Source organism: Nannospalax galili, unplaced genomic scaffold (assembly GCF_000622305.1).
Source record: "Nannospalax galili isolate Female #2095 unplaced genomic scaffold, S.galili_v1.0 scaffold612, whole genome shotgun sequence".
NCBI lineage: Eukaryota > Metazoa > Chordata > Mammalia > Rodentia > Spalacidae > Nannospalax > Nannospalax galili.
The window spans coordinates 3259070-3285512 of record NW_008333388.1 but is presented as its reverse complement, the minus strand read 5'-3'; the positions used below and the strand labels follow the sequence as shown (position 1 = coordinate 3285512).

The following is a 26443-nucleotide window of genomic DNA, read 5'->3' as shown; positions in this document are numbered from 1 at the left end:
AACTCTCTGTAATTCTAGTGCCAAGGGATCTGACACCCTCTTCTGGCCTCTGTGGGCAATGCACACATGTGGTACACTTACATACAAGCAGGCAAAACACTCAAACACATAAAATAAAAATAATATTAAAAAAAAATGAAAGGTGGGCTAGAGAGATGATTCAGCAGTTAAGAGCACTGACTGCTCTTGCAGAGGACCCAGGTTCGATACCCAGCACCCACATGGCGGCTACGAACTGTCCTTAACTCCAGTTCCAGGGGAATCCGAAGACCTCTTCTGACCTCTGCGGCATTGCATGACCCAGGTGCACTCACATACATGCAGGCAATACAACTCATACACATAAAATAAAAATAATAAAATTAAATTAAAAAGTAAAAGGTAAAAAATATGGCATGATGAACCTAGAGTCTGTCTACTTAGCTGGATGGAAGACGAGAGGAAGAAAACACTCACAAGCATCTACTTGGTGCCCAGTGCCTCTCAGATCCTTGCTCCCACATCCAGATTCACATATGAAGCTTAGCAAGATCTAGTGGCTTGTTCAGAATAATTCTACTCATGAACAGCAAATGCAGAATTTAAGTAGATTGTCTGCCTCGTCCTGTTCCACCTCCATGTTCCACCCATCTCTCTCTCTCTCTCTAACAGGAACCCACTGAAGCTGAGCCAGTCCCCTCCTGTGTTTCTCTAGTCTGCTTCCTGGCCTCAGTCCCATAATGCTGGAATCTGAAATCAGCAAGGGCAGCCAGCGTGCTCCCCCATTTCTATCTTTCTGGACAATTTGTTCCATAACTGCTTGTTTTCAAACAGCTCAACATCGCTTCCCCCAGAGCGCATGCTGCTTTGGGTTGGAGCAACATTGGCTGATTTTCTCAGATCAATCTTTCTTCACTTGTTGAGCCTGTCATAAAGTATTTTAAGGAGCCTGAAAATTATTCTCACTAATAAGCATGTAAGGAATCTGGGCCAGGCTTTCTCTCTTGGAACTTGAGGTTTAGGGCTTCAAATTTCTCACATCACTTGTCTCCAAAAAGTGGACTCACAAGACAATAAAATCATGGACACTTTGAGCTGAGATAATAATTATCTCTTAATAATAACTTACTATTCAATTTCAAATGAATAAATTGAGATTTATATGACAGGTCCAGGTCACCGAGCTCACTGGTGACAGAATCAGGGCTTGTGGACATATTTTTTCACACATAGTTTATATCTCATACCACATTGCTGTCAAGGAATCCAGAATTAGGTGCCCATCCATCCATTATCTATTCATCTATCCTTCTATCCATCTACCTATTAATCTATCCACTCACCCCTCTATCCATCTATTCATCCATCCACCCACCCATCCATCCATCCTCTATCCATCTACCCATCTACCCATCCATCTATCACCTACCCATACCTACCCACCCACCTGCCCATCCATTCATCATCTATCTATTTATGTATTCTTCCACCACCTAGCCATCTACCCATCCATTCACCCATCACCTATCCATCAACCCATCTACTTAATCATCTATCCATCATCACCTATTTATCCATACATCCATCAATCTGTCTACTCCTCCATCCTTCCATTCATCCATCCATCTACCATCCATCACATATCCATCCACTCATCTACCTACCCATCAATCCATCATATATCTCTCCATCTATCCATAAATCTGTCCATCTACTCATCCATTCATCCACCACCTGTTCACTCATGCACACGTGCATGCATCCATCCATCTGAAACGCCACTGAGAAAATGCAAAAAGCATTTCTATTCCAATAGGCAGAGTTTTTCCAATTAAAAATATTAACACAAAGAACTGTTAAAAGGACTGATTCATCCCAGAGTATTTGGCATTATAAGGTTAGTAGGATATCTTCAGTGTTGTAAAAATATTTACTGTTGCAAAACACGTGCATGAAATTGTGCCAGGGACAGTCATCAGTCACAGTGTGGTATTAGATGGATTCAGATTCAGCCTTTGGTACCAAAAGAAACAATTTTGATGACAGCATTTAACATGTTGTAATAAAAAGATCACTGCATGTATATCATGTTTACAGTTGTTAAAACCTGGCAACTTTGTGTGAAATGCAAAAAGTTAAATAGAGGAAATAGATTTGGAATGTCGTACTCAGAGTTGGGTAGGTCCTTAGACACAGTTAAGTTGGAAAGGAAGGAACAGCTAACTGGGATCTAATCCTGACCGTTACTAACCTTCTTCATAGTCTTCAGCTAAGGAATTGTCTGAGTAATTCACTTTTCATCTAAAAATGGAATTAATAACATCTAACCCCAGAAGGTGTGTGAGGGCTCAAGAAAAGAATGAACTTTAGTTAAGCGCCTACTATGAGCCAGGCACTATATTTTATGTTTTATGTAGATTTTATTCCATTTGAAGAAATCAGCTATGTGGGGAAAAGACTTTGCATCTATTACAAAGCCACACTCAAATCCAAGCTAATGCTGATTGCCAGTAGCATCCTTTTGATGACACCCTCTGCATCTGAGGGCTCACCTTCCTTCACTGATTATCATATTTGTTGGTGATAATTAGTATTTCAACACAAAGCAAAGCACTATCCTGAACGCTGCCTACTCCATACCCTTGGCCAGCATCCTATCCTCGTCCATTTGTACTGAGGCTGATGAGAAGGTGTGGATTCCCACTACTGGCCCATGGCAGCCAGGCCCCGAGATGAAGTCTTGTGGCTCCATGTCAGGATGTGCCTCCCCACACCTGCATCCCATATCTGTGGCTTTCTTCAACCTGGACACACAGTTCTTCATTCTGTTCAGCTTGGCGGCCACAAGGAAAGCTCCCCTAGGGCTTGGTAATCACTTGGTGCCTTCCAAAGAGACCCAGAATGCTGTCTTCTTCTAGTCACCTCTGTTAAAGCAACCATCACTCTCACCATCCCTAAAACTGCCCTTGTCCTCAGTGGGCAGGTAAAATGCTGGCACCTTGGCCTTCCACGTTGGTTCTACTTTGGTAATCACTGACATGCCTAGGATTGGAGCTGTGCTTGGAAGCCCTTGCCTTCTGCATGAGTCAAGATGTCTAGACCTATGAAAGATGCTCCCTGGCTGCCTGCCCCCACTTCCTCTCTCTGCTTTAAGTCTTGGGTCACATAGTACTGCTGAAGAGTTGTGCTGATGTGGTCATTTCCTGTGCTGTTTGAACACAACTGGAGTTGGACTGTCTTGAGTGGGCAAGTGAGCAGGAGCAACTCTCCTTAGCTGCCACCCACAACCTTCTTCACATTCCTTAAGGCACAAGCCACCGTGCTTTCTTAGATATGGCTCTATCCACTTTGTCAAGAATATGAAAGCCACTTAGCATGAACTCTACTGCTGTTCACTGTCTCGCAGTGTTTGCATTCACACATTTCCATGAAAATCAGAGTAAGACAAGTCCCTTCTCCCTTCTCTGGGTGACTGGCACCCTCCATGTTCTGCCCCATGAAGGCAGCAGTAGGAGGTGGACAGTGAGGGGATTCCTTCAACGATGTCCACAAGGCTAAAGCTTCAAGTGAGAAGGAAAATGTGGTGTGCCCACAGGTCACCTCCTATAAAATAGCTCTCCACAAAGTGGTTCTTTAAATATTTGAAGATAGATCCCCATTCCTTAAGGTTAAAGTCCCTCCCTTTTTTGGCAGAATCATTCTCCCTTGAATGTGTCTGTCTGCAATCAGCAGGGTGATGATAAATGTTGAACAACTAATTTTCCAAGAGAGGTGGCTAGGGTAGGTAGCACTTACCAGTTTCTGAGGTGTAAATATTCCACCAATGGCTAATGCTAAGCTATCAGCGTGGCATATAAAATGGGGGAAAGATGCAGAATCAAGGCCTACTTCAGTATACCACTGCCTGCATCTGCCCCAAGAGGAAAATAACACCAGAAAGGTTAAAAAAAATGAGCTTTTGATAGCCACCTTTGAAACAGAGATTGAGGGGCTGGAGAGATTGCTCAGTGGTTAAGAGCACTGGCTGCTCTTGCAGAAGACTTGGGTTCGATTCCCAGCACCCACATGGTGGCTAACAACTGTCTATGACTCCAGTTCCAGGGAATCTGATACCCTCTTCTGACCTTCATGGGCACTGCACGACATAGGTGCACAGACATACATGCAGGCAATGCACTCATACACATAAAATAAAAATAATAAAAGTTAACAAAGAAGCATATGCAAAAAATGTATGTGAAGCATAAACTGGGTTAGAGAATAAGGAGAAAAAGGGAAAAGAACAAGAAAAAACAAAAATGCAGCAAAGCAGTCACCGTTGATGAGCCCAAATGAAGGGCGTGTGGATGCTGTTATGGTTTCTTATCTCTCTGTAGGTTTAAAACAAAGATAATCAGAAATGAGGCTTGTGTATTCTTCATGGGGCTGAACAGGTCCATCACCTCCCTTGTTCTACGTATTACATCTCTATTAATATAACTTTGGTGGTAATCACTTTAGGTAGGATCTCTGTGACTTTTATTCACACTGAGTACAGCAGTGACGTCAAACCTTAAATCTTGCTTTAAAAATTGTTCTTGGGGGCTTGAGAGATGTCTCAGTAGTTAAGAGCACTTGCTGCTCTTGCAGAGAACAGTTCCCAGCACTCACATGGCAGCTCACAACTACCTATAACTCCAGTTCCAGGGAATCCTACCCCCTATGCTGGCCTCTGAGGGCCCCAGGCCTGCATGTAGTACATATATATGAATGCAAGCAAAACACTCATACACATAAAGTAAAATGAAATAAAATGTTGTCAAACATGAGTTGAAGCTGGGCAAGGTGGTTCATACCGGTCGTTACAGCCCTTGAGAAGCTAGCGCAGGTTTGCCTCAAGTTTGAAGGCAACCTGGGCTACCTAGTAAGTTCCAGGTCAGCCTGGGCTACCACATGAGACCGGTCTCAAAGAGGCCAAACCAAAGAGACAAATGAAGCCCATGTGTTGAAATTTCACACTATACCTCATAAATATGTCAAATTATTATTTGTCAGTTAAAATTACAAATAAAATAGCCATTTTTCAGCCACACCTTCCCCATTTCTGCAGTACCCTACTTCATGGTTGTCCGTTCTCGGTGACTGGGTCTGAGCCAGCTCTCTTGGAGTTGGGCTCATACTGGATTCAGGTTCTATACTCCTGCAATTCAGTACAGATCTCTGTGAACCACAAAGATAAGCATGTCATCAGGATTTAACTACATACAATCATTGAGCATATATGACGTGCAAAGCAACAATAAGTAAATAAAACGTTATGGTTGATTGTAGCCATGAGAACTAAGCCTCTCTTAGTCACCACAAAGCACCCTATGGTAGTGAGACATCCTAGAGAAATAATCAACTTCACTGTTCATAGTATGCAGGCAAGAGGTTTAAAGATATGGTTCCCTCACGCTACAATACAATTAATATTAAATTAGACCAGAAGAGTTTATGAGCTCCAAGAGAAAAGGAATTTTCTTTAACTGTGATGACCAATGGGATGTCATGCTGGTGAGACCACGGTGAAAGCTAATGTTTATACATGGCTGATGACTGTGTGAGTTTCTTTTGGACAGCAATTTGGCAAAATGTATCTTGAGTCATAAGAAATGTGGACATCCCTTGTAAACTGATCTCACTCCTGGAAATATCCCAAGAAGTAATCTAATGGAATAGAGGTGGCGTAGTGCAAAGAAATTCATTGCACACTTGTTTGTGGCTGTGAAGATCTGGAGAAGACATGAATGAGCATTTAAGATAATTTAACCACCGTACATCAACTATGGAGACTTTGCTGAAACCCTCAAAATGACAGCTCTGAAGACTCTTCTCTAACACAGGGAACATATACACATAATAGTAAAAGAATGGAGGGAGGGAGAGAAGGAGGGAGGGGGAAGAGAGAGAGAGAGAGAGAGAACTGAAAGAAAATCTCCATTATTGAAAATAACTGACTTTAGAGCACAAAATTCTGAGTAATTTTGTAGGTACCCAGATGATATTATGTTTGGTCAATATAATCACTGTGACATAGTCATCTACTTTTGCTGTTCTTTTGAGACAGGGTTTCCCTGTAGCCCCAGTTGGCCCTGGAACTTGCTATGTATACTAGGCTGGCCTCAGTCTCACAGAGATCCTCCTGCTTCTGCCTCCTGAGTGCTGGGGTTAAAGGTGTACACCATTACACCTGGCTTATAATCATCTGTTGACTGTGGAGGTGGTAAATCATGGGCTGAATTATATCTTCACAAAATTCCTATGCCAAAGTCCCAAACCCCAGCACTTCAAAATGTAAGCCATATTTGGAGAGAAGGTCTTGAAAGGAGTGAGAAAGGGTAAGTGAGGCTGTGAAACTCTAATCCAAAAAGAAAAGGAGGCACCAGGAGCCTGTGCCCACGTGGAGGGAGGGTCAAATATATGAAGACATGAGGAGGAGATGGCCCCCTGCAAACCAGGGAGAGGAACCGCAAGGAACATACCTTTACTGATGCCTTGATTTTGGACTTCCAGTCTCCAGAACTGTGAGATAATAAATATCTGCTGTGGAAGCCCCCTGGTCTGTGATGTTTTGTCATGGAAGGTCTAGCAAATCAATACAGACCTTAACAGACAAGCCATCCAGGCATGGTTAATGGGCTCTATCTATATCTCACCATGAGGCTGGACACAATATTGGCTATTATTCACACTTTATATGTGTCAGAAAGAATATGGCAAGCTATCTTTGGCTGTCTTTGTGTGCAAGTGTATATGTATGTACATATTCAGGCATGTGTACAGGGTTGCCTGTGTGCATGTGTGTGCACACGCATGTGGAGACCAAAGGTTGACATTGAGTGCCTTCCTTTATCACTCTCCTTCCTATTTTTGAGGCAGGGTCTCTCACTGAACCTGGAGCTCACTGAGCAGCTAGACTGACTGGCCAGTGAGCCCCACGGATCCCCCTGTCGCTGCCTCTAGTCCTGTGATTCCAGATGCACACTGCTGCTCCAGGCTTTTACATGGATGTTGGGGATTAAACTCAGGTCCTTGAACTTGAAAGCAAGTATTTTACTCACTGAACTATCTCCTAATCCCCCTTTTGCTGTCTTCAACCCAGTGAGTAGAATGTTCAACTGCTGATTAAGGTATAGGGGAGAATCCAGTCAGATCTCATCAGGCTGGAATCCTGTACGATGACTAAAATTCATCCTTATAGCTTTGGATTTTCCTCTGTCTCCCTCCAAACTCTGTCTCTTCCAGCAAACAGCGCTCCCATGGGGAGGGCAGAATATCCTGCTGGACTTTCAATTACAAGCTACTTTAACAATGCAAAGGCCAGCAATTACACTGATTCCTATATAACCAAAAGAATTGATGGCAGAGGGCTGGGGGAAATGGCTCAGTGGTTAAAGCTGAGGACCAGAGTTCAGATCCTAGAAACCCATGTATATACCAGGTGGGCATGGCAACCCCCTCTAATTCCAACCTTGGAGGAACATCCCCAGAGCAAAATGGCTAACAAGACTAGCCATATCTGTGAGCTCTGGGTTTGATTGAGAGCCTGCTTCAGCAACTGAGGCAGAAGAATAATTGAGGATGATTCTCGAGGAAAATTCCAGACATTAACCTTGGACCTCCACACAAGTGCACAAGTACCCATACATGTGGGTGCCTATGGAAAAGTGCATATACACACATGCATACCACACATACACAGGCATGAAAAAGGGGAAAAAATTGATGACAGAGACTTAAGATCACAGTTCACCCTCATTCATACAGGTATTTGTCATTCATAATAACCAGAAGGTAAAAGCAATACCAAGTGTCCATTGACAGATGAATGGACAAGCAGCAAGTGGTCTGCAAAAGGAAAGGAATTCTGACGCAGGCTACACATAGATGAACCCTGAAAACAGTGCTCTGAGTGAAATCAACCCATCACATAGAGGACAAATACCATCGGATACCACTCATGTGAGGAATAGTCAGATGTCTCAAAGAAACAGAAAGTAGATTGTCAGGGACCAACAGGGAGCGAAGTGGGGTTAGTGCCTGAGGGGTAGTCTCACCCTGAGGAGGTAAAGAGAGTTCTGGAGATGGTGGTGGTGATGGCTAGACAACATTGTGGACATAGGTAATGTCATTAAATAATACACTTAAAGGCTAGGCATGGTGGCTCACGCCTCTAATCCCAGCACTTTCAAGGCAGAGGCAGGCAGACCTTTGTGTGTTTGAGACCAGCCTGGTCTACAGAGCAAGTTCCAGACCAGTCATGGGTACATAGTGATATCCTACCTAAAAAAAAAAAAAAAAAGAAAAAGAAAAAAAAGAAAGAAATCTGTGCACTTAAAATGATTAAGATGGCAAGTTTTCTGTACTGTATTTTCCACAATGAAACCATTCCACAGGGTAATTTAAGAGGAGTGCTGAGTGGGGTGGAGGGTGGGAAGATGGACTAAGACGCAGTCTGGGTCTCAAGATTCAACCCCAGGGATGATAGAGGAGAGTCTGATAGATTCAGGCAAGAGCTCTAGGCAAGCGATTACTCAGCCTCAGCCCATCCCACCCAAGTCCACATGATGGCTAGGCCAGTTGGGAGGGGCCCTGTGAAGTCCCAGCTCAGCTTTCACAACTGAAGTTTGGGGACCTGGCTGGGAGCCCATGAGCTGGAGTCTTTACTCTCTGCCTCCCTCTTCTTCATCAAATAAAGAGGTGGAGGGGCCCGCTTGGGCCTGTTCTATGAGCAGGATCAGAACACCATGCTAGTCTCTGCCTACTGGGAGGAAGGACACAGCCTGGGTCCTATGTGCTTGGGCTATGTGTGGCTGGGGTCTTGGAGTTCCTCATTCCCCGTGGGCTTTGGTGGCTAACATTCCCAAGTCCCTCTCCCAAGAAAAACAACCAGCTGAGAGCAGGCAGATCCAGCTGTGGGACAGATTCCAAGGCCAAGAGGGGGAAAAAGTTATTCCAGCCCCAGATGTCTAGTTAAATGGAAAGCAATGGGTAACAGGAGGGAATGGGAACTTTTCCATAAACCCGTTTTATCAAGGAAATTTAAAAATCCATCCCTGAGAGCTTGTGTGTTTTGCTTTGTAATTTGTACTGTGGTGCTATGGCTCCCTTTGCACATCTGTGTGTAAGCATATGCCATAAAACAGACCTCATAAAAATCCACATGCCCAGGCTGAGTGAGCTGAGCCCAAATGAGGGGAACAGAGAATTGGCTTGGTTCTAGATTCCTTGTGGAAAAATCATCCCGTGTCAATCACGTCTTCGTGCCTCATTTTCCCGCTGTACTTGTTAAGAATCTAGGGGAGTGGTTAGTACAGGCCTGTTTCAATCACAAGTAAGCAGTGCTCCACCTGGCCCAGGCTCTGGGTTCAGCTGATTCACATTCCCTTCATGGAGGCCAAGCAGAAATCATGAGCAGGCAATGAGAGTTTGAGAGACAGGCTTCTGATTTGGAGCAATGTGAAGCCTAGCCCCTGTTCTAACCACTTACATCACTTAAATTGGCTGAGTCCCTGTGTAATTTTTTTTTTTATTGTTGTTGTTGGTAGTAGTAGTAGTGTGTGTGTGTGTGTGTGTGTGTGTGTGTGTGTGTGTGTATGTGTGTGTGCATGGATGTGCAGTTACACATACCTGTGAAGGCCATATAGTGACACCTCATGCTTGTATGGCAGTATTTTACCTACTGAGCCATCGCCTCAGCCCACTCCTTGCTGTGTATATCCTCCTGTGAGAAGTATGGACCTTGTTGGACTTCAGTCTTCCCATCTGTATATTAGGATGACCACAGCTCACTGTATTGAAAGGACTAAGTGACATATTGGATGTGAAATATAATCTATGATTATGTAAGGAAGTTTAAAAAATCTGTCCCTGAGAACTCGTGTGTTTTCTTTGTAATCTGCAGTTTAGTACTATACCTCCTTTTGCACATCTGTGGATGGCGGGAGCTCTCATTTACAGGAAGATGGGAGTGCACAGGGTGGTACAAATTGAGCAGGTTGGGAAGCAACCATTGTCACTACAGGGTAGACTTCTCAGAGGAGGCCCAGGGAGTGCAAATTAGCAGAGGTTCCTCATTCACCTGCACCTGACCTTCTCCCACCTGACCACATCCCATTCCTGGAACTTTCCTGTGAATTTCATGAGAATGTGGAGACCAGAGCCAGCTGGGGAAATCCTGACAGTGTTTCAGACCTGGGGTCCCTCACAATCGGTTGCATGTAGAAAGGGCTGTGGATGTAAACTTGGCTCCTGAAAAGACCCCAGGGGCTGTGATGGGTGAGGTATAGAAAGATCTGTTGAAGGAAGTTCTAGAATTGGCCTGAGTTGGTAGGTGGATGGTGCTGCTAAGTATAGCGGTTTGTAGGGACTGAGTCTTTGGAGAGGTGGCTGCCTTTGCTGCTGCCTCATAACTGTACACATAGTAGAGCTGTTTGCCCATAGCCTTGGCCCCTTGGCTAATGGTCCATGGTGCAACTAAGCTTTCTATTTCTCATGGGTGACATGATCTTTCCTGTAGACCCAATGGTAACACACCATTTACACATCTTCACAGAGACAGAATAATTAAAAATGTTGCCATTAAGGAAAGGCACAACTTTTCCATAAAGCTGTAAAAAATATGTATCCATTTTGACCCAGCAGTACCATCGTTAAGGGTCTAGCCTAAGGAAACCACTGGCCACGTGGAGGTGGCTTCTGCATAATCATGAACATGCAACAACGACACACCTTAAATTCCTTCTGATACCAGGCTTGGGCCAAGCTACAGTAAAAGGAGATGACCTTTTGTCACAAGCCCCAAAGGAAGGAACGAGGACAGGAACCCTTTTCATCACCACAATGTGGAGCAGCTTTACTCAGAGTGGATCATTTTGCAGGATAAAGTGCAATGTGTATAGTTGCCTGACCTGTAATCAGAACTGAGAAAGGCTTCCTCTTCCTACAGTTGACTCCAGGGGAGACCACGTGGCTGGAAGGCTGATAACGAGGGTCAAGGGCTAAGAGGAGTAAGTAAGGTGTGAGGGAGGCAACCAGGTAGAGAGCAACAGGGGCTTCCTGGGAGTTAGGAAAAGGCTGCCTCTCACGGGGTCCCCCGAGCCCTGTGCTGAAAGGCACAGGCTAGCACATTACCGGAGCCCTCTGCTGACCCCTCCTCCAGAGCCCAGGCTCAGGAGCCACCCTGCCTCCCTCCTGGCCTTTGCCTGATGGAGAACTCCACATCATTAGCCCTGTGTCTCTGCCAGCCCTCAGGTGTGGAATTGGAGGTGTTAGTTGCCAGCAATAGAGATTTAGTTACAATAGGATGTCATATGCCTAAAATAGATTCTGAAAAGGACGTGTTATGAATGGAGATGAGGAAAGATGGGGACAGGGATGGGGGACAGTGAGATTGAGTTTGACCCAATGAACCGAAAGTCCCCAGGGTCTTCATGTGGGGTTCTTTAGAGAGTAGCACAGAAAGGAGAACATGGCATGTTGACAAGGCCCAAGTGTGACAGAAGATAGGAGACTGTGGGTCCACAGAAATGGACCTCTCTGGTGGGAGGAAGGTGGCCACTTGTGGAGGAAGTCACATGGATCCACAGCTGAAGAGGAAAGGGATTATTCCCATCATGACTCTATCCCAAGAAGATAGAAGTTTTGTTTTATTTTGTTTTTTATTATTAGAAAAGTAATAAATAGGCTTTGAGAGCCAAGACAGGAGGACCAGAAAAGGTGTGTCTGGATCTGAGTGACAGCTGGGACCCCCAAGGAAGGAGGCAGGGCTTCTGGAGATCAGAGCCTACAGGCAAGTGCCTCTGCTTGAACCGCCACCCTGGCCTCTGTCCCATTTACAGAGCTGAGCGGTGCTGACGCTCCCCAGCCCCAGCCTCTCCCTTGTGTGCTCCAGGGCAACCTGCTAGCTCTGTCCTTGGCTCTTCACTCAGGAGACTCTGCTGGCCAAGGACAGGAAGAGACCCTCCTGGCTACCTGGGGGCCTGCCTGGACACCCTCTTAGGGCAGTCAAAACTCCCAGTTCTTAGGGTTGGAAAGAGATTCCTGTGACATTTTAAAAAGGCAGTTTTATTACCAGCACCAACAGTGCTAGAGGAAACTGAAAAGGAAAATGTGTCCCAGCAAGCCTCTTGTCCACCCTGCCGCTGTGGTTTTCATTTCTGAGTTACTGTCTCTTTATCACTTGTATATATATTTACTTAATGGTCCTCTAAGTGTACACACATAACCAGGGCTCTCTTTTCCCTTAACATGAGACTTTCTAAACACTCTCCTTTGTTGCTCATATGTGAGTGTGTGTATGTGTGTGGGGGGGTATGTGTATGTATGGGTGTGTGTGTGTGTATGTATACATTGGTATAGGGTCTTGCTCCTGAGTCCAGGCTGGCCTCAAACTCATGAATCTTCCCTCCTTAGCTCCCCAAGTGCTGGGATTAGAGGTATATGCCACCACTCCCAGCTCATGTTTATTTGAAATGGCTGTGTAGTAGTCGTTTGTGTTGCGTTACCATAACTGAGCTAAATAACCCTAAAGACCAGACAAACATTTAAATTTTTCTAGTTTTGAGTGGTTATGAGTAATGTTGAAAGAGTTTTGTACACCTCCCATTTACCCTCTTTGTAATTGTTTCCTTGAGACAAACGGATTATGATTTCAAAGACTAAGGGTATAAATTGCTTTTATAGACCCCCAAAGAACACAGACTCCCTGCAGGAAACCTGCCTGTTTCTCCACATCAACTGGCCATAGCTAAGCAGTAAGGGCCACGGTTAATGGGTAAATAAGTGTTGCCTTTCCTCAATCCCTCCTGGAAAGATGTAGTTTTTCCAAAACTCTGGCAGACAGTACACCGGAAATGTTTCACAGAGAACACCAGCCAGGCCTCATTGTTTTTAGACAATAGCAAAAAGGAGAAACACAGGGTGTCCTGCAGACAGGCTTGGTGCGGCCACGGCTCTGCAGCAGCCCCTGCGTCCCATGCTTGGTGGTTGTACCTTTGCCTCCTGGAAGGAGGTACCTTGTTCACTGACCCCACCTTCATCCAGGAGCAAGGTCGAGGGGCTCCAAAGATCCCTATAGACATCGAGATTTCTGTAGCAGAACACTGGCCCAGTTCACTAGGTAACTGCTGAGTTGAGACGGGTGCTCTGGCCAGGAAGAAATGGGACAAGTGACCATTGTGAGAGAGTCTTCATGTCTTCTGACTGGAGCAGGGCCTGGCTGTGTTGTGAGGTTTCCAGAGGAAAGGCCTGTAGACGTAGGCCTCATCAGCCAGGGAACACAGGAAGGGCCATTCTACCCCACTGCTCCATCCTTTGGATTGCTCAAAAAAGGGGGCCTATGGAACATGGGGCTCTCATGAAGAAGGGTAGAGAAGGCATCTGCCATGCTAGGATGCCCACTGGAGAGGGACTTGGAATAAAGGAAGATTCAGACTTCTCAGAGGGGCTTCTCAGAAAGGGAAAGCATGGAGTGATTTTGGACAGTAGCCCAATAAGACCACCTGTACCATCAATATCATCACCACTACTACCACCACAAATACCACCACCTCCACCACCACCCACACCATCATCAATACCACTATTATCACCACTACCACCATCACAAATATCACCACTGCTACCACCACCAGCAATATCATCTCCATCACCATCACCATCACCATCACCACCACCACCAATTCTACCAGTACTACCATTACCAATACCACCTCTACCACCACCACTACCACTAAACCACCACTTCCAATAGCACTACCATCACCACCACCAGTACCAACACCACCATCACCATATCCATCAATACCACCATCACCACTAAACACCACCAACCTTACCATCACCAAACAATCCTCCTTCTAACAGTTGTTAAAACCAACATCATCTCTACCATTTCCAACATCATTATGTCCAAAAACAACACCATCATCATCAAACCAACCCTCCAACAACAATACCATTATCAACAGCATCACTACTCTCAACACCACCATCACCACAACTACCACCACCATGCCAACATCAACACTACCAGCATTACTACCAATATCCCTGCAAGCTTGAGACTGGATGGTTAAGTGAGACACTCTCTGCCCTGCCCTCCTCTCTCCCCAACATATTAGAAAAGTATTGTTTTCTGAAATTGAAATGTAACTATGCTCCATATATATAAATAATATATATTATATATAATATATATGCCTTTTTTCAGACTCTGGAAATTTAAGTGGAGACTGGGGGAGTCAGGTGAGAGATGAGGATGTGGGTTTGCTGGTGGAGTAACCATGGAATGAGGGGAAATCATCTGAGGCACATTCCCTGTGTCGGGGTTCACGCACTTGGACAGATTGTGGTGCCATTTTCAGGGATGGAGGAGGACTAGGGGAGAAACAGATTTGGGAGAGAAAATCAAGCGTTATCTGTGTGTTAAGTTTGAAATACACACTAAACATCCAGTGGGGATGTCACAAGGTAATAATGGAATGCTTTAGTCTGGGATCTAGGGAAAAAGTCATGGGGAGACAGACAGAATCTGAGGGATGCAAGGACTATGATGGTCATAAGGAAGAGAGCCGAGTGTTGAAGATGTTGAGAGGAGGCCCAGGACTGAGCTCTGAGTTCCCCCAAGACATAAGGCAGGTTAGGGTGTGACAGCCAAGGGCACCCAGTGATTGCTGCCTTGAACTAAACTGGAACTTCTCAGAGTATCTCGGTGCCTCTGAATTAAGCTTTGCAGGAAAGTATTTATTGAGCCCCTGGTATAAGCCAGGCAATGTACAAAGGCCCTTTAGCTGCAATAGCACTGAATCTTAATATTCTTAAGTGGTAGCTTGCCCCCCAATTTAATGGTTTTTTTAAAAATGAAGCTCAGGAAGGCTTAAATGATCCTCCTAACTCACGGCTCAAGAATGATCAAGCTGCAGCTGAGACAAATTTGGGTTTGCTGAATGCTGTGACCAAACCTCTCTGCTCTTTCTGTGTTGCCCCGATCTGTTCTACCACCAGGCTGGATCGCTACAACTAGGGCCTCTCTTAAATGTCTTCCTCCTCCTATGTCTCCCATGGCGTCTGGCACATCGTTGGCACTCTGTAAGTGATGCGTTGGATTTTATGAGTAAGAATGCTGAGCCCGTGGGCGTGTCCCTCAAGCCATGTTGCCTACAAGATTATCACGGAAATTCCAAGAGTTTATTACTTCTTGTCTCCCACAGTGGGGGAAACAAGAGCATGTCAGTTGCTTGGATTCAATCCCAGTACAAACTCAGAGCCACCAGTGAGTGACAAAATCTACCCACCAGCCCTGGGCAACCCCGGCAGAAGACTAAAGCCGAACACCACAAAGACTGGAGGTATTGAAGACCCCATGGCTTGCCTGAAGAAAAGAGCCGCAGAAGAAAGGGGGCTCCCTCCAGCCTGGCTCCTTCTCTGCTCACTTAGAAAAGTTTTGTTCCCTAGGAAGGTCTGTGTGCTGTGCAAACCCCCTCAAGTGTTCTCCCCTCCTGGGTCTTGGGGTATAAGCAATATACTTGACATTTGCATGGAGTGAGGTGAAATGAGAACTGGGTCACTCTTAGCTATAGCCACATAACAAATGCAGATGGACTTGCGCAGCCAGCACCTGAGGCAACTTACACGGATGACTTAGTGACATCCTGACCAGACCATGCAAAGTGCATAAAGGAATGCCTTCCTCTTGTACACAGGGACACAAGGATGGAGTATGGGAAGGAGTCCTTTCCCTTATAAGATGAAGCAGTAGAATAACTTGTCCACAGTCAGTTGCAAAGCCAAGATTTGCCCCCTGGCAGCCTAACTTCAATGCCCCATGCATCCCCACCTGGCCCTGTGAACGCCAGGCCTGTGGAATAATGGGCCATTCCTGAGTCTCAGTTACCTCGGTCTGAAAATCAACTACTTGGTGGATTCCTTCGGTGTTGCAGGGATTAGATGACAAAATTCATGTGAAAATCTTGGAAAACTGTGAAGCACAGGTGGAGGTCAAGGGTCATATAAGCCATGAGCAAAGTTTCCAGACCCTTTTTCTCAAGGGACAGGTAGTAAATGTTTTAAGCTCTGTTGGTCAGAGAGTGTCTATTGCTAACTCAGATACTACAGAGTGAAAGTACCCATAGATGTTATACAAATGAATGAGTGTGGCTGTGTTCTAATAAAACTTTATTTACAAAAACAAGTAGTGGTCAGATACAGCCCTTTGTCCAGGAGAAAGACCCCAGTGGGATGTAGCCGAGATCTCTCCTCTGTTCCGTCCTCACTAATTATTTAGTGATTGGAAACCCAGAGATAGAACTTAGCAACTGCTCAGCCACCACACTGGCTATCTCGGTTCTCTTTTTCACCTTAGGGGAAGTTGGAAATATCATCTGGGGTTAGGGAACTTGGTCCGGGAGGTCAGGGTGTCAAAGTTCTCTTAGTCCTTTGTCTTTCCACCACCTTAGACCTAAGGTAATCTGGAAGATGCTCTGACAGGGGAGAAGGTCAGCATTCCCAAGTAGGATGCAGGGAAAACAGTGGCCTCACAGGCAAGTGTTGACCTAGTCTAAGGAGAAAACTGTGGGATCCTAGAGGTGACCCTGTCTTCCCTTGCAGGGCACAAGGGACAAAGTGCACACATTGACTGGTGAGCCCCTGGTCACACTTTCTACGGAACTGCACACATGGCAGCAGGCTGTAGAACGGGGATTGGGTTGGAACACTGGCTCCCACATGATTGATGGCCCAAGGCTAGAAGGGAAAGCTAAATGACAGGTGTCTGCACCCAGAGTCACACTGATGCAACAGACTGCAATGTTTGGCAAGGTCCCATGTGATGACATCTCACTGGGACCACTGACAACATCTGCATTTAAGTTGAAGCAACAAGACCTACAAAGTCTGTTTTCCTAACCTAGAACTGATAGCCCTGACCAGCCAGCGTATCTTTTGAAGAGGGGCTGGGTTAGGGAACAGACATGCTTGTCAGGGGCTGCATAGTATTCCATGGTTATATAATCATGGACCAGGCCACAGTTGTTCCAGCTTAGTGTACTCTGCCCTGGCCATACCACACCATGAATAGTATCTGGTTCTATTTACCACTCAAACTTGGAGCTCATTGGGAGGATGAATGTGAGGGAGAAAGGCCATTGAATTTGGTTCATTTGTTGATTGAGCATTGGTTGTATATAGGGCAATTCAAGTACAAAGATGAACAAGATGTGTTACCTTATCATGAAAGAGTTCTCAGAGTGGAAGACAATCAGCCATCCAAATCAATAATTCCGATACGTAAATGTAAAGAGTAAGGCCTTCATACGCAGGGGCCTCCAAACCAGGTCTGCTAAGCTAGGGCTGCTGGAGGAAATGGACTTGCTCACTCAGGGAGGGAGGGTTGCACCTGGTCAACACCACAACAGCATGAGAGACATCAAGGAGGGTAAGGGAGATGTCTCTGTTGCATGTGGTTGGTCTTCAGGAGACGCCCAATACTTCATCTGCCTGGAGAATCATAAGGGAGGCTCTTGCCTTGGGAGGGAGGCTGTACATGATGTCCCCAAAGGTTCCTTCCAAGGCTGAGCTTCAGTGCCATGGGTGGGGCTGGCACTGTGGAGCTGGCCTGAGCACCCTCTCCACTCAAGAGCTACAAGCTGAAAATGCTGTCCTGGTTCTTGGCTCCCCCAGCCCAGTATTGTCATGGTAGGTCCTGGAGTCCTCACACAGCATCGCAAAGAGCCTCCATGTGTTCATTAGGATCAGGTGGGATGTGGGCACATATTGTATCAAGCACAGCTCTCTCTGCTTCCAGACAAAGCTATGAGTATTCAGGCTAACAAGTCTGTTAATCCTTTGCTATTCTCAAAGCAAACATGTTAATAATAATATGTAATATTCATTGAGTTCTTTTTCTGTGCCAAGAACTAAATGTTTTCACATATTAACTTGTTTAATCTTCACAACAATCCTACAGGGGTGTGCAGCATTTTATATATGAGGAACTCAAGAACATTAAAGGGTACCATTTTTGACTCAAGATGATACTTCCATTCAGTGGTGGAGCCTGGAGTTAAACCAGAGTTAAGCTTGGCCTCAGAGCCCAGAGCCTAGTGGGAACAGAGTTCTCCTTTTTGAATGTTTGAAAGATTCAGGGAAAAATAAAACTATCTTTTGACCCATTATTTTTCAGACTATGGCTGTGTCCCACTGCAGATTATGAAACAACAGATGGGTTGAGACTATTCTAAAAAATAGAGTAGATAGAAAACTGTCAGTGCACATTAGACATTTAAGTATCATCTTGGGTTTACAGGTGGGTGCTGCTTGTGATATAAAGTATATCTAGCTCACAGTCAAAAGAAACATCCTGGAGTTGCCCACCTGCTTATTTTACAAATGAATAGTTGAATACCCAGACAGCAACACAATTTCTATTATTACTGCTACTATTATTTATTAAATATGTTATTTATTATTTTTATTTTATGCATACGAGTGCATTGCCTGCCTGCATGCAAGTGCACCCGTGTCATGCAATGCCCATGGAGGTCAGAAGAGGGTGTCAGATCCCCTGGAATTGGAGTTACAGATGGTTGTTAGCTACCATGTGGGTGCTGGGAATTGAACCCAAGTTCTCAGCAAGAGCAGTCAGTGCTCTTAACTGCTAAGCCATCTCTCCAGCCTTTTACCACTACTACTACTAGTACTGCTATTATTGTTATATAATTATTATTATTATTATTATTAGCAAGTAAGCTGAAAGTAAATCTCAGTTTACATTATTCAGCTCAGTTGACTACAAAGAAAATCAAGGAAAGCAAAGCGAGGTGATACTAACAGCAGTGGTGGAACAGCTGTCTTCACCGAGCTAGCTGTGTGCCAGCTGCTTTCCTGAGTGCCTTAGCTATATTAACTGATCCAACCCTCAGAACAATCCAGTGAGGCAGATAGGAACACCACCTTCTTCTGTTTTCAAATAAAAGGACCCTGTCTAACAAGATCTGCATAATGAAAAAACCAGCTGACATGCAGGTGTGGATGGGGAAAGCCACAGGGTCCCACCTCAAGATGAAGAGCTACAGGCAATCAATGGATGCTGAGGGAGGGAGATTCAGTTTCCTCCAGGGACTAGTTTCCTCTATTATCTAATCCCAAGTAGGCAGCCCTAAACACAGGCCCACACAAGCACCACAGTGGACTCTGCAAAATGTGTGTATTTATAGATGTATGTATGTATATGTAATAATCAAATAAGAGAGAAGAAATTGAGAGGAAGTGGGGGTCATGGGAGGAGTTCGTGGAGGACTTGAGAGGGGTGAAAATAATATACACATGTGTGAATTCCCAAAAACATTTTTTTTAAAAAACCTAGAAAAAAAATTTGAAAAGTAGCTTGAATCAGAAAGGTCATGTTAAGTGGCCAGCATCATCTGGTAGTGGAGAAATCAGGGTTGAAGCCTAGATAGTCTGGCTTCAAGGTTCAAGCTCATATCAGTATAGAGTACTACACAACCTTCTGTGTCTTAATAGTCTTTCTGTGAAGAATTTGTCTTTACTTTGAATATTTGGGCAAGGAGATGATTGTCTCATGGGAGTTTATGAGGGTATTTTTCTCAGGGCTAGAGAGATGGCTCAGGGGTTAAGAGTACTGACTGCTCTTGCTGAGAACTTGGGTTCAAGTCCCAGCACCCACATGACAGCTAACAACTGTCTGTAACTCCAGTTCCAGGAGATTCGATGCCCTCTTCTGACCTCTGTGGGCATTGCACAACACAGGTGCACTTAACACATGCAGGCAATACACTCATACACATAACCTAAAAAAAATGATAAAATATTTTAAGAGTATATTTTGACATAATGAGATTATCATTTTATATTATAAACAGTATGTTTGCATTCCCACAAGATATTGCCAATTAGGTGTTCAGATATATTGCGGGGGTAGTTTTGACATCGAGTTAGAGGATGTATGAGATTTTGGTTCACAAGGATGTTTTAGTTTGTGGTTCTAACAGATGCTCTGTGCAGGAGAACTTCTCCAGGGCATAGATAGCAAGTTCTACCCAAGATGAAGAATCTACAATAAGAACCCAAGGGAAGGCCGGGCAAGGTCTGGTTCACCCTCAACCTTCTCCTCCATCTCTCACCATCTTGGTATTTGCTAGGTACCTCCTTGGAAGTCTTCAGTCAGGTCATCTGAATAAACCTCATCCCTAAGACCAGGAAGAGCTTCCATAAAGAACCATAACCTCGTCACCACATTTCCTTCCAATGGGAGTAACCGCTACTGACTGTACTTTCATGCACTTCCTTCATGAAGCTTTTCCCAGAGGTCAACATGAAGGTTCAGACAAGAACCTAGAAAGGTAACACTGACCACACACTGAGCAGAGATTGTTTCTTCCAATAAGCTCCAACCCATTCAAAAATTTCATCCCACACAGTTACTCAAAAACTGCAGGTTCAAAGGTAATAATAATCAAAAATGCCTCCTCAGGCTTCCATCATGAACAACTAAGGAAGTGTGGCAACATTTTCACAAGATTAGGAAACCACGTTCCGCCCTCCTTTCCAAAGCTTCCAAGATGTCATCATAAATCCCATTCAGTCTCCAAGCCAAGAGTTTTTCTGTGTCATGCTGGACAGAACTGCCACTTACAGAACTCTCCTCTGTCTTGGATGGAAATCTGTCTTCCCAATATCCACCCATTGGTTCAAGTTCCACCCTCTGGTCAAGCAGAACATGTCTGTCCGTTTCTACACGGCAGTCCTTCAGGTATCAGAGGAGAGCTATCCTCCTCTTCATGTCTTGTCTTTAGACAGTATCCTACTCCATCCCCCCAACCTCCAGATTCCTGTCCTAGGTCTCCTACCCAATGTCCTTTTCCCTGAAACACCCTTTTGTTACCTAAAAGTTCCCATTTCAGAGCACTTGCAATGCCATAGTCTGGCTTTTCTACTGGGCTGAAATGCTTTCCAAACATTCCAGAAATTTGTTATGGTCCTGGCAGCCAAAACCACAAAACCCAGATCCTAAGCTCTCACCGAGCAGCCCAAGCACATGTTCAAGTCATCCTCTGGTTGGCTTGGGACATGATAGATCTTGCTGGACACCATCCTTTGGTTGCTGAGATGAATCATGAGTTTCTCTCATTGTTGCTGTTGGCCATCCCCCAGGGCATGGCTTGGTGAGCCGGCACCACCCCTGATGCCCTGAGAGTGGAAATCTAAGGCACAGGCAGCATTGAGTATCCCATTACAATACCCAAATGGTTTGTCCCACTTGATGGGGGAGTGAGTCAAGATCAGGGAGGCCTGGGCATCTGTCTCAAGCTTTCCAGCAAAGGATCTTCTATAAAGGCTGAGTCTCCAGATTCATGCCCTTGAGTTAACTCAAGTACCGCACCCTGAGCACTCCAAGTCAGCTCTGCCTGGTCAGCAGCCTTGTTCCAACCAATTCCACCCTCTTCCACACAATAGCAGTCCTTCCAGAGTGTACCACCACAGCACTATCTACACTCCCAGGGTGCCCACTGCATGCCTCCTTCATGGGGCTCTAGTCATATGACCCAGCTTCAGCCTCTAGACTGGAAGATCCTTGAGAGAATCTCCTGGGTCTTACATAGCTGAGTCTTGGTCTTAGCACGGAGCCTGGCACAAAGTGGGTTTTCATGCGATAAAAGTGATCCTTTGCCCCCACCTTGTCAAACTCTCCATGAGAAGGTGGGAAATGAGCAGCCCTCCTTCTGGGAGAGAGCCAGGAGGAGACAGCCTGGGCTTTACTGTCTCCATCATGGCAGGATGGTCTGCAGGTGGGGAACTGAATTGCTCAAAGCACAAGATCAGCAGGTTCCCATTTTATCCCTTTCTGTATTCAAGACCTCTGCTTCTCCCTGGCCAGAGATGTGCTACAAACCCCAGCTCATAAACAAAATCAAGGAAGAGCCTGGTTGCATTAAAGTGGACTTATTCTACCATGTCCCCCCCACACCCCATCTGCCTCCCCACCCAGGTAATTGCAAAGGATAGCAGATTTCCCCAACCCTGATGAACCTCAGCAAAACAGTGCTATGTGACTATTTTCATGGTACCCCAGGAAAAGAGCTAAGATAAACTCCAGGCTGCTCAGTACAATCCACACCCCAGAGGTCAGGGAGGTCCGTGTGCTACGTGTCCCATAATGATGCAAGAAAGAATGTCAGAAGCCACACTGGGAACCTGGATCTACTGTACTGCTTTCAGAGGCGCCACAGTCTCAAACAGCTGTGCCAATGTGTCCCACATGAAACAGGAGATGCTACTAAACTGCCATGCCCATCAGAAAGACGAGCCAGTCTCTTCCTCTCTGATTTCTATAGCAACCAGGGCAGTGTTTGAGCTCATGACCGTGGGAATGTGGAGCAGAGACCCTGGGTCTTCCTTTCTCATCCCCAAAGGCCAGGACCAAAGGGGATGCTCTTACCTGCTAAGATGAAGATTCCCACAAGAATGAGGAAGACCAGCAGGTAGAGCCCCAGGACGGCATGCTTCAGGGCTGACAGAGAGCCCAGCTGGGTGCAGCAGCCACCTGTGCGCCGTTTGTGACATGGACCTGCACAGTAAGGGAAAGGGGAGAAACAAAAAGATGTTTGAAAACCCCATGAGCTGTTTTCCTCGCTGGGTCTCATGTCTCACTTTGCACACACATGTTCATGTGGAACCTCTCATGCCCTTCTTCATACCTGTAATGCAACCACTTCAATGAGGAACTTTCTAGAACCATCACAACAGGTTCAGCTTTTTGTCTTCTGCCTACCTTCTATTTCATGAACAACTCAAGCAGGTTGAATATCTGTCCTTTACCCAGCGTCATTGTCTTATGTGATCTAAGGATTATGGAGAAAATTTAAAATAAGACTTGCTGGGCCCATAAGATAGGTCAGTGGGTACAGGTGATTGTTGTGCAAGCTGAGAGGCCTGAATTTTATCCCTGGAACTGATAAAGGTAGAAAGAGAAAAACAGCTCCATAAAGTTGTCCTCTGACTTCTACTCATACACTGTGACATGTGTACCCACGCATATACATCACACACATGCACAATACTCACACACACAATAATAAATTTTGAAGAATAGGACTCTCAAGCCCCACCTCTTACAGTGGTCAAGAATGTGTGGAAATGAGCAAAATATTCAGTCTGGACTGTGGACAAGCATGCCCATTCTAGAGAAGGTTGATGTACCTGAATGAGAGCTATGTTGTAAGATCTAGAAGTTTTGAGACATGTTAGAAAGTACTCAAAGACATCTCCCTATTTTTAATGAGGGTAACTACTTAAGAACTAAAAACACTGGAGAGTATAAGTAAAACACATTAGTGAGCCAAATCTGATCACCAGCTTGCAACCTTGGGGTTAAATTTACCAGAAATCATGGTAACATCATCTTGTGCAATTATCCACAATTCACCAATGTCTACCCAAAATAAAACAGTGACTGTCATGGTGGGCCTTATGTACGATGTGGCTGACTTCTTTGGGCTAATATCAAATGTTAAGCAATCAAATGCCTGTTGTATTACTTTTCTTATAATGACAAAATTCCTGGAAAAAAAAAAAACAACTTAAAGAAGGGTTTATTTTGTCTCAAGTGTACAGTTTCACTTGCAAGGAAGGCATGGTGGCAGGAGTGTGAGGGCATACTGTGCCCACAGTCAGCAAGCTGAGGGAGATGAATGTTGGTGCTCAGCTCACTTTCTCTTTTTATGCAGTCTTGGACCCCAGCCCATGAGACGGTGCTACTCATACTCAGGGTAGATAGACCCTCTTCTATTAAACCTTTCTGGAAACTCCCTTATGTGTATACCCAGAGATGTGTTGACGTTCATGATTAACCAACACGACTGTAATCCAAGCTACTTGGGAAACAGAAGCAGGAGGATCTCAAGTTTAAGGCATGTCTGGACTGCATAGTGAGTTGAAGGCCAGCCTGGGCAACTGAGTGAGACTTTGTCTCAAAATAATAAAAAGGGGTGTGGGCAGTAGTTTAGTGGTGCAGTGCTTGTCTGGAGAGCATAAGGCCCTGGGTTCCATTCTCAGTACCACAGCAACATCAACTGTTAATGACAAACCCTGCACAGGATCTAGACAACCTGTCAGTTCAATTTGTCCCTCAAAGCAGTCTTTTTAGAGACCGGGAAACTTACTAACCACTACCTGCTATGCCAATCAAAGGAGGCTAGCAAGAGGCACTTTTCCTCACTGACCCAAGATGGCTTGTAAGAATCACTGTGGAACATTTTCCTCAAAACACAAAGCTTCTGTTACACTCACACTCCCTGGAGGAGGCAGACCAGAGGGACTTCCCTTTACTACTCGGGTATACCAAGTTCAGAGCAGGACAGGGTTGGCAAGAGATACTGAAGTCTGATATTTATAAAACGTGAGAGATGGTAAGGCATTCGTTTGCAAGTCCTTGGCACATTTCATTGGTGCTGAGGACCTTTAAGAGCTGTTTCCCTCTCAGCTATCCCTGCTACCTCCTTCTTGACCTCAGGAGGTCTTGTTACCAAGAGGAAACAATGGGTGGCTATAAATGCCTTTGAATCCAAATTGCCCTGGATCTCCAGAGGAGTTTTTTTTTTACTTGACTAACATTTTCCCATTCATGTAACTCTCTTTACTGCAAACACTGCCTTTTTTATTTTGATCTTTTTGAGACAGGGTCTCCCTGTAGCCCCAACTGTCCTGGAACTCACTATGTAGACCAGGCTGGCCTTGAACTCACAGAGATCCACCTACCTCTGTCTCCCAAGTGCTTGGACTAAAGGCGTGCACCCAGTGCAAACACTGCCTTTAAAACAACTAAGCAGAGCTATTATATAATATTTTATAAAACAAGTTGTCAAAGAAATGAAATCAACAATCATTCTCATGTCAGCAAATTTTGAGAGTCAATTTCATTTTCTAGGAATATTTGAATAGAGCATAGCTTTCTACCTTACCCTGAATTTTCTTTCCTAGAATTTTCCATCTCTTTCTATGCTAGGATCCAACTAGTTTTCCTCCTGAATATGTAGACTCTGGGAGCATTTTGTCTTTCTCATCTAATGAGAGATACTAGTTGTCTCACTGTAAGGTTATCAGAGAAAAGGCTGTCTCCCACAAAGCCAGAGCTGTAGGCACAACATTGTATACTATTACACAAATGTTAGTTTTCATTACCCCAACAGGAGTTCAGCTCTCCTGCTCTGGGCCTCCCTTCCCCCAGCCTCAGGACAGAGCAAGAGAAGAAAAGGTCAGACAAGCATATTACTAACTCAGGTCTAATCTTTGTCACTTGTATCGTTATTGCTAGTTTACCATCAGAGTGGGGTGGGTGCACTGCACTGATACTGTTCTATTTCTTTCCCATTAAAGGGAAGCCCCTTTTCCTTTACCTGCACCTTCTATTTAATAGTGAGCACCCACCTTTGACAGGTCCTTTGTCAACCAAAGAAAGAAACTGGGCCTTCCTTTAAGGAGGCTTAGTTCTTTTAGGAAATTGATCTTTTTTTTTTTTTTTTTTTGGTCTTTTTGAAACGGTCTCCCTGTAGCCCCAGCTGTCCTGGAACTCACTATGTAGACCAGGCTGGCCTTGAACTCACAGAGATCCACCTGCCTCTGCCTCCCAAATGCTGGGACTACAGGTGTGAGCCATCACGCCCGGCTCATGGAAATTGATTCTTTTGTATACTCAACAAAACAATTTTTTTCTTTAAAAAAAATTTTTATTTTATGTGTATGTGTATGTGTATATTACCTGCATGTAGGTAAGTGCACACATGTCATGCAATGCCTGTGGAGGGCAGAAAAGGCTGTCGGATCCCCTGGAACTGGAATTACGGACAGTTGTTAGCTGCCATGTGGATGCTGGGATTCAAACCTGGATCTTCTGCAAGAACAACCTATGTTCTTAACCGCTGAGCCATCTCTCCAGCCCCAACAAAACAATTTTCAATAGAACAGAATAAGGGCTTCAGAGACACATTTGCATACGTGGTTAGACAAGCGGACCACAAACTGTCTGGCAAGCTGCTCAGAGAACATGACTATTAGGAAAAGAGAAATTAAGAAAAAAACGAGTTACATGACTGTCTCAAACACACTTAGGGACTTTAAAAAAGTTTTTTGGTGGCAGCAGCATGTTAACTGGGTAAACAACTCAAATTATTTAAGTTCAATGGAAGATTAAAAACACTCCAAAATGACATCAGCAGTAAAGCCAAAACAAAGTGTTTGCTTGCTTTTTATATTTAGAAAAAAGTAAAATAAATTATCTATAAAACCATGAGAATAAATGGAAGAAATTTCTGTTATTATTGTACTGTTTTTTGTTTTTTGTTTTTTGTTTTTGTTTTTGTTTTTGTTTTTGTGTGTGTGTGTATGTGTGTTTTGCTGGGAATCTGTTGTTTTGAGACAGGGTCTTGCT

At 44.7% G+C, this 26443-nt stretch overlaps 1 protein-coding gene across 3 annotated transcripts in view; it reads right to left on the bottom strand.

Annotated features, from left to right (window-relative positions):
• The window catches only part of Scara5 (scavenger receptor class A member 5), a 114533-nt gene that overhangs the window by 65224 nt on the left and 22866 nt on the right, over positions 1 to 26443 (bottom strand). For all 3 annotated transcript variants that reach the window (XM_008828138.2, XM_029561131.1, XM_017796921.1), the window contains exon 3: positions 22457 to 22585. In XM_008828138.2, the coding sequence (XP_008826360.1) occupies positions 22457 to 22585 (129 nt within the window). The remainder of the gene's footprint in view (positions 1 to 22456; positions 22586 to 26443) is intronic.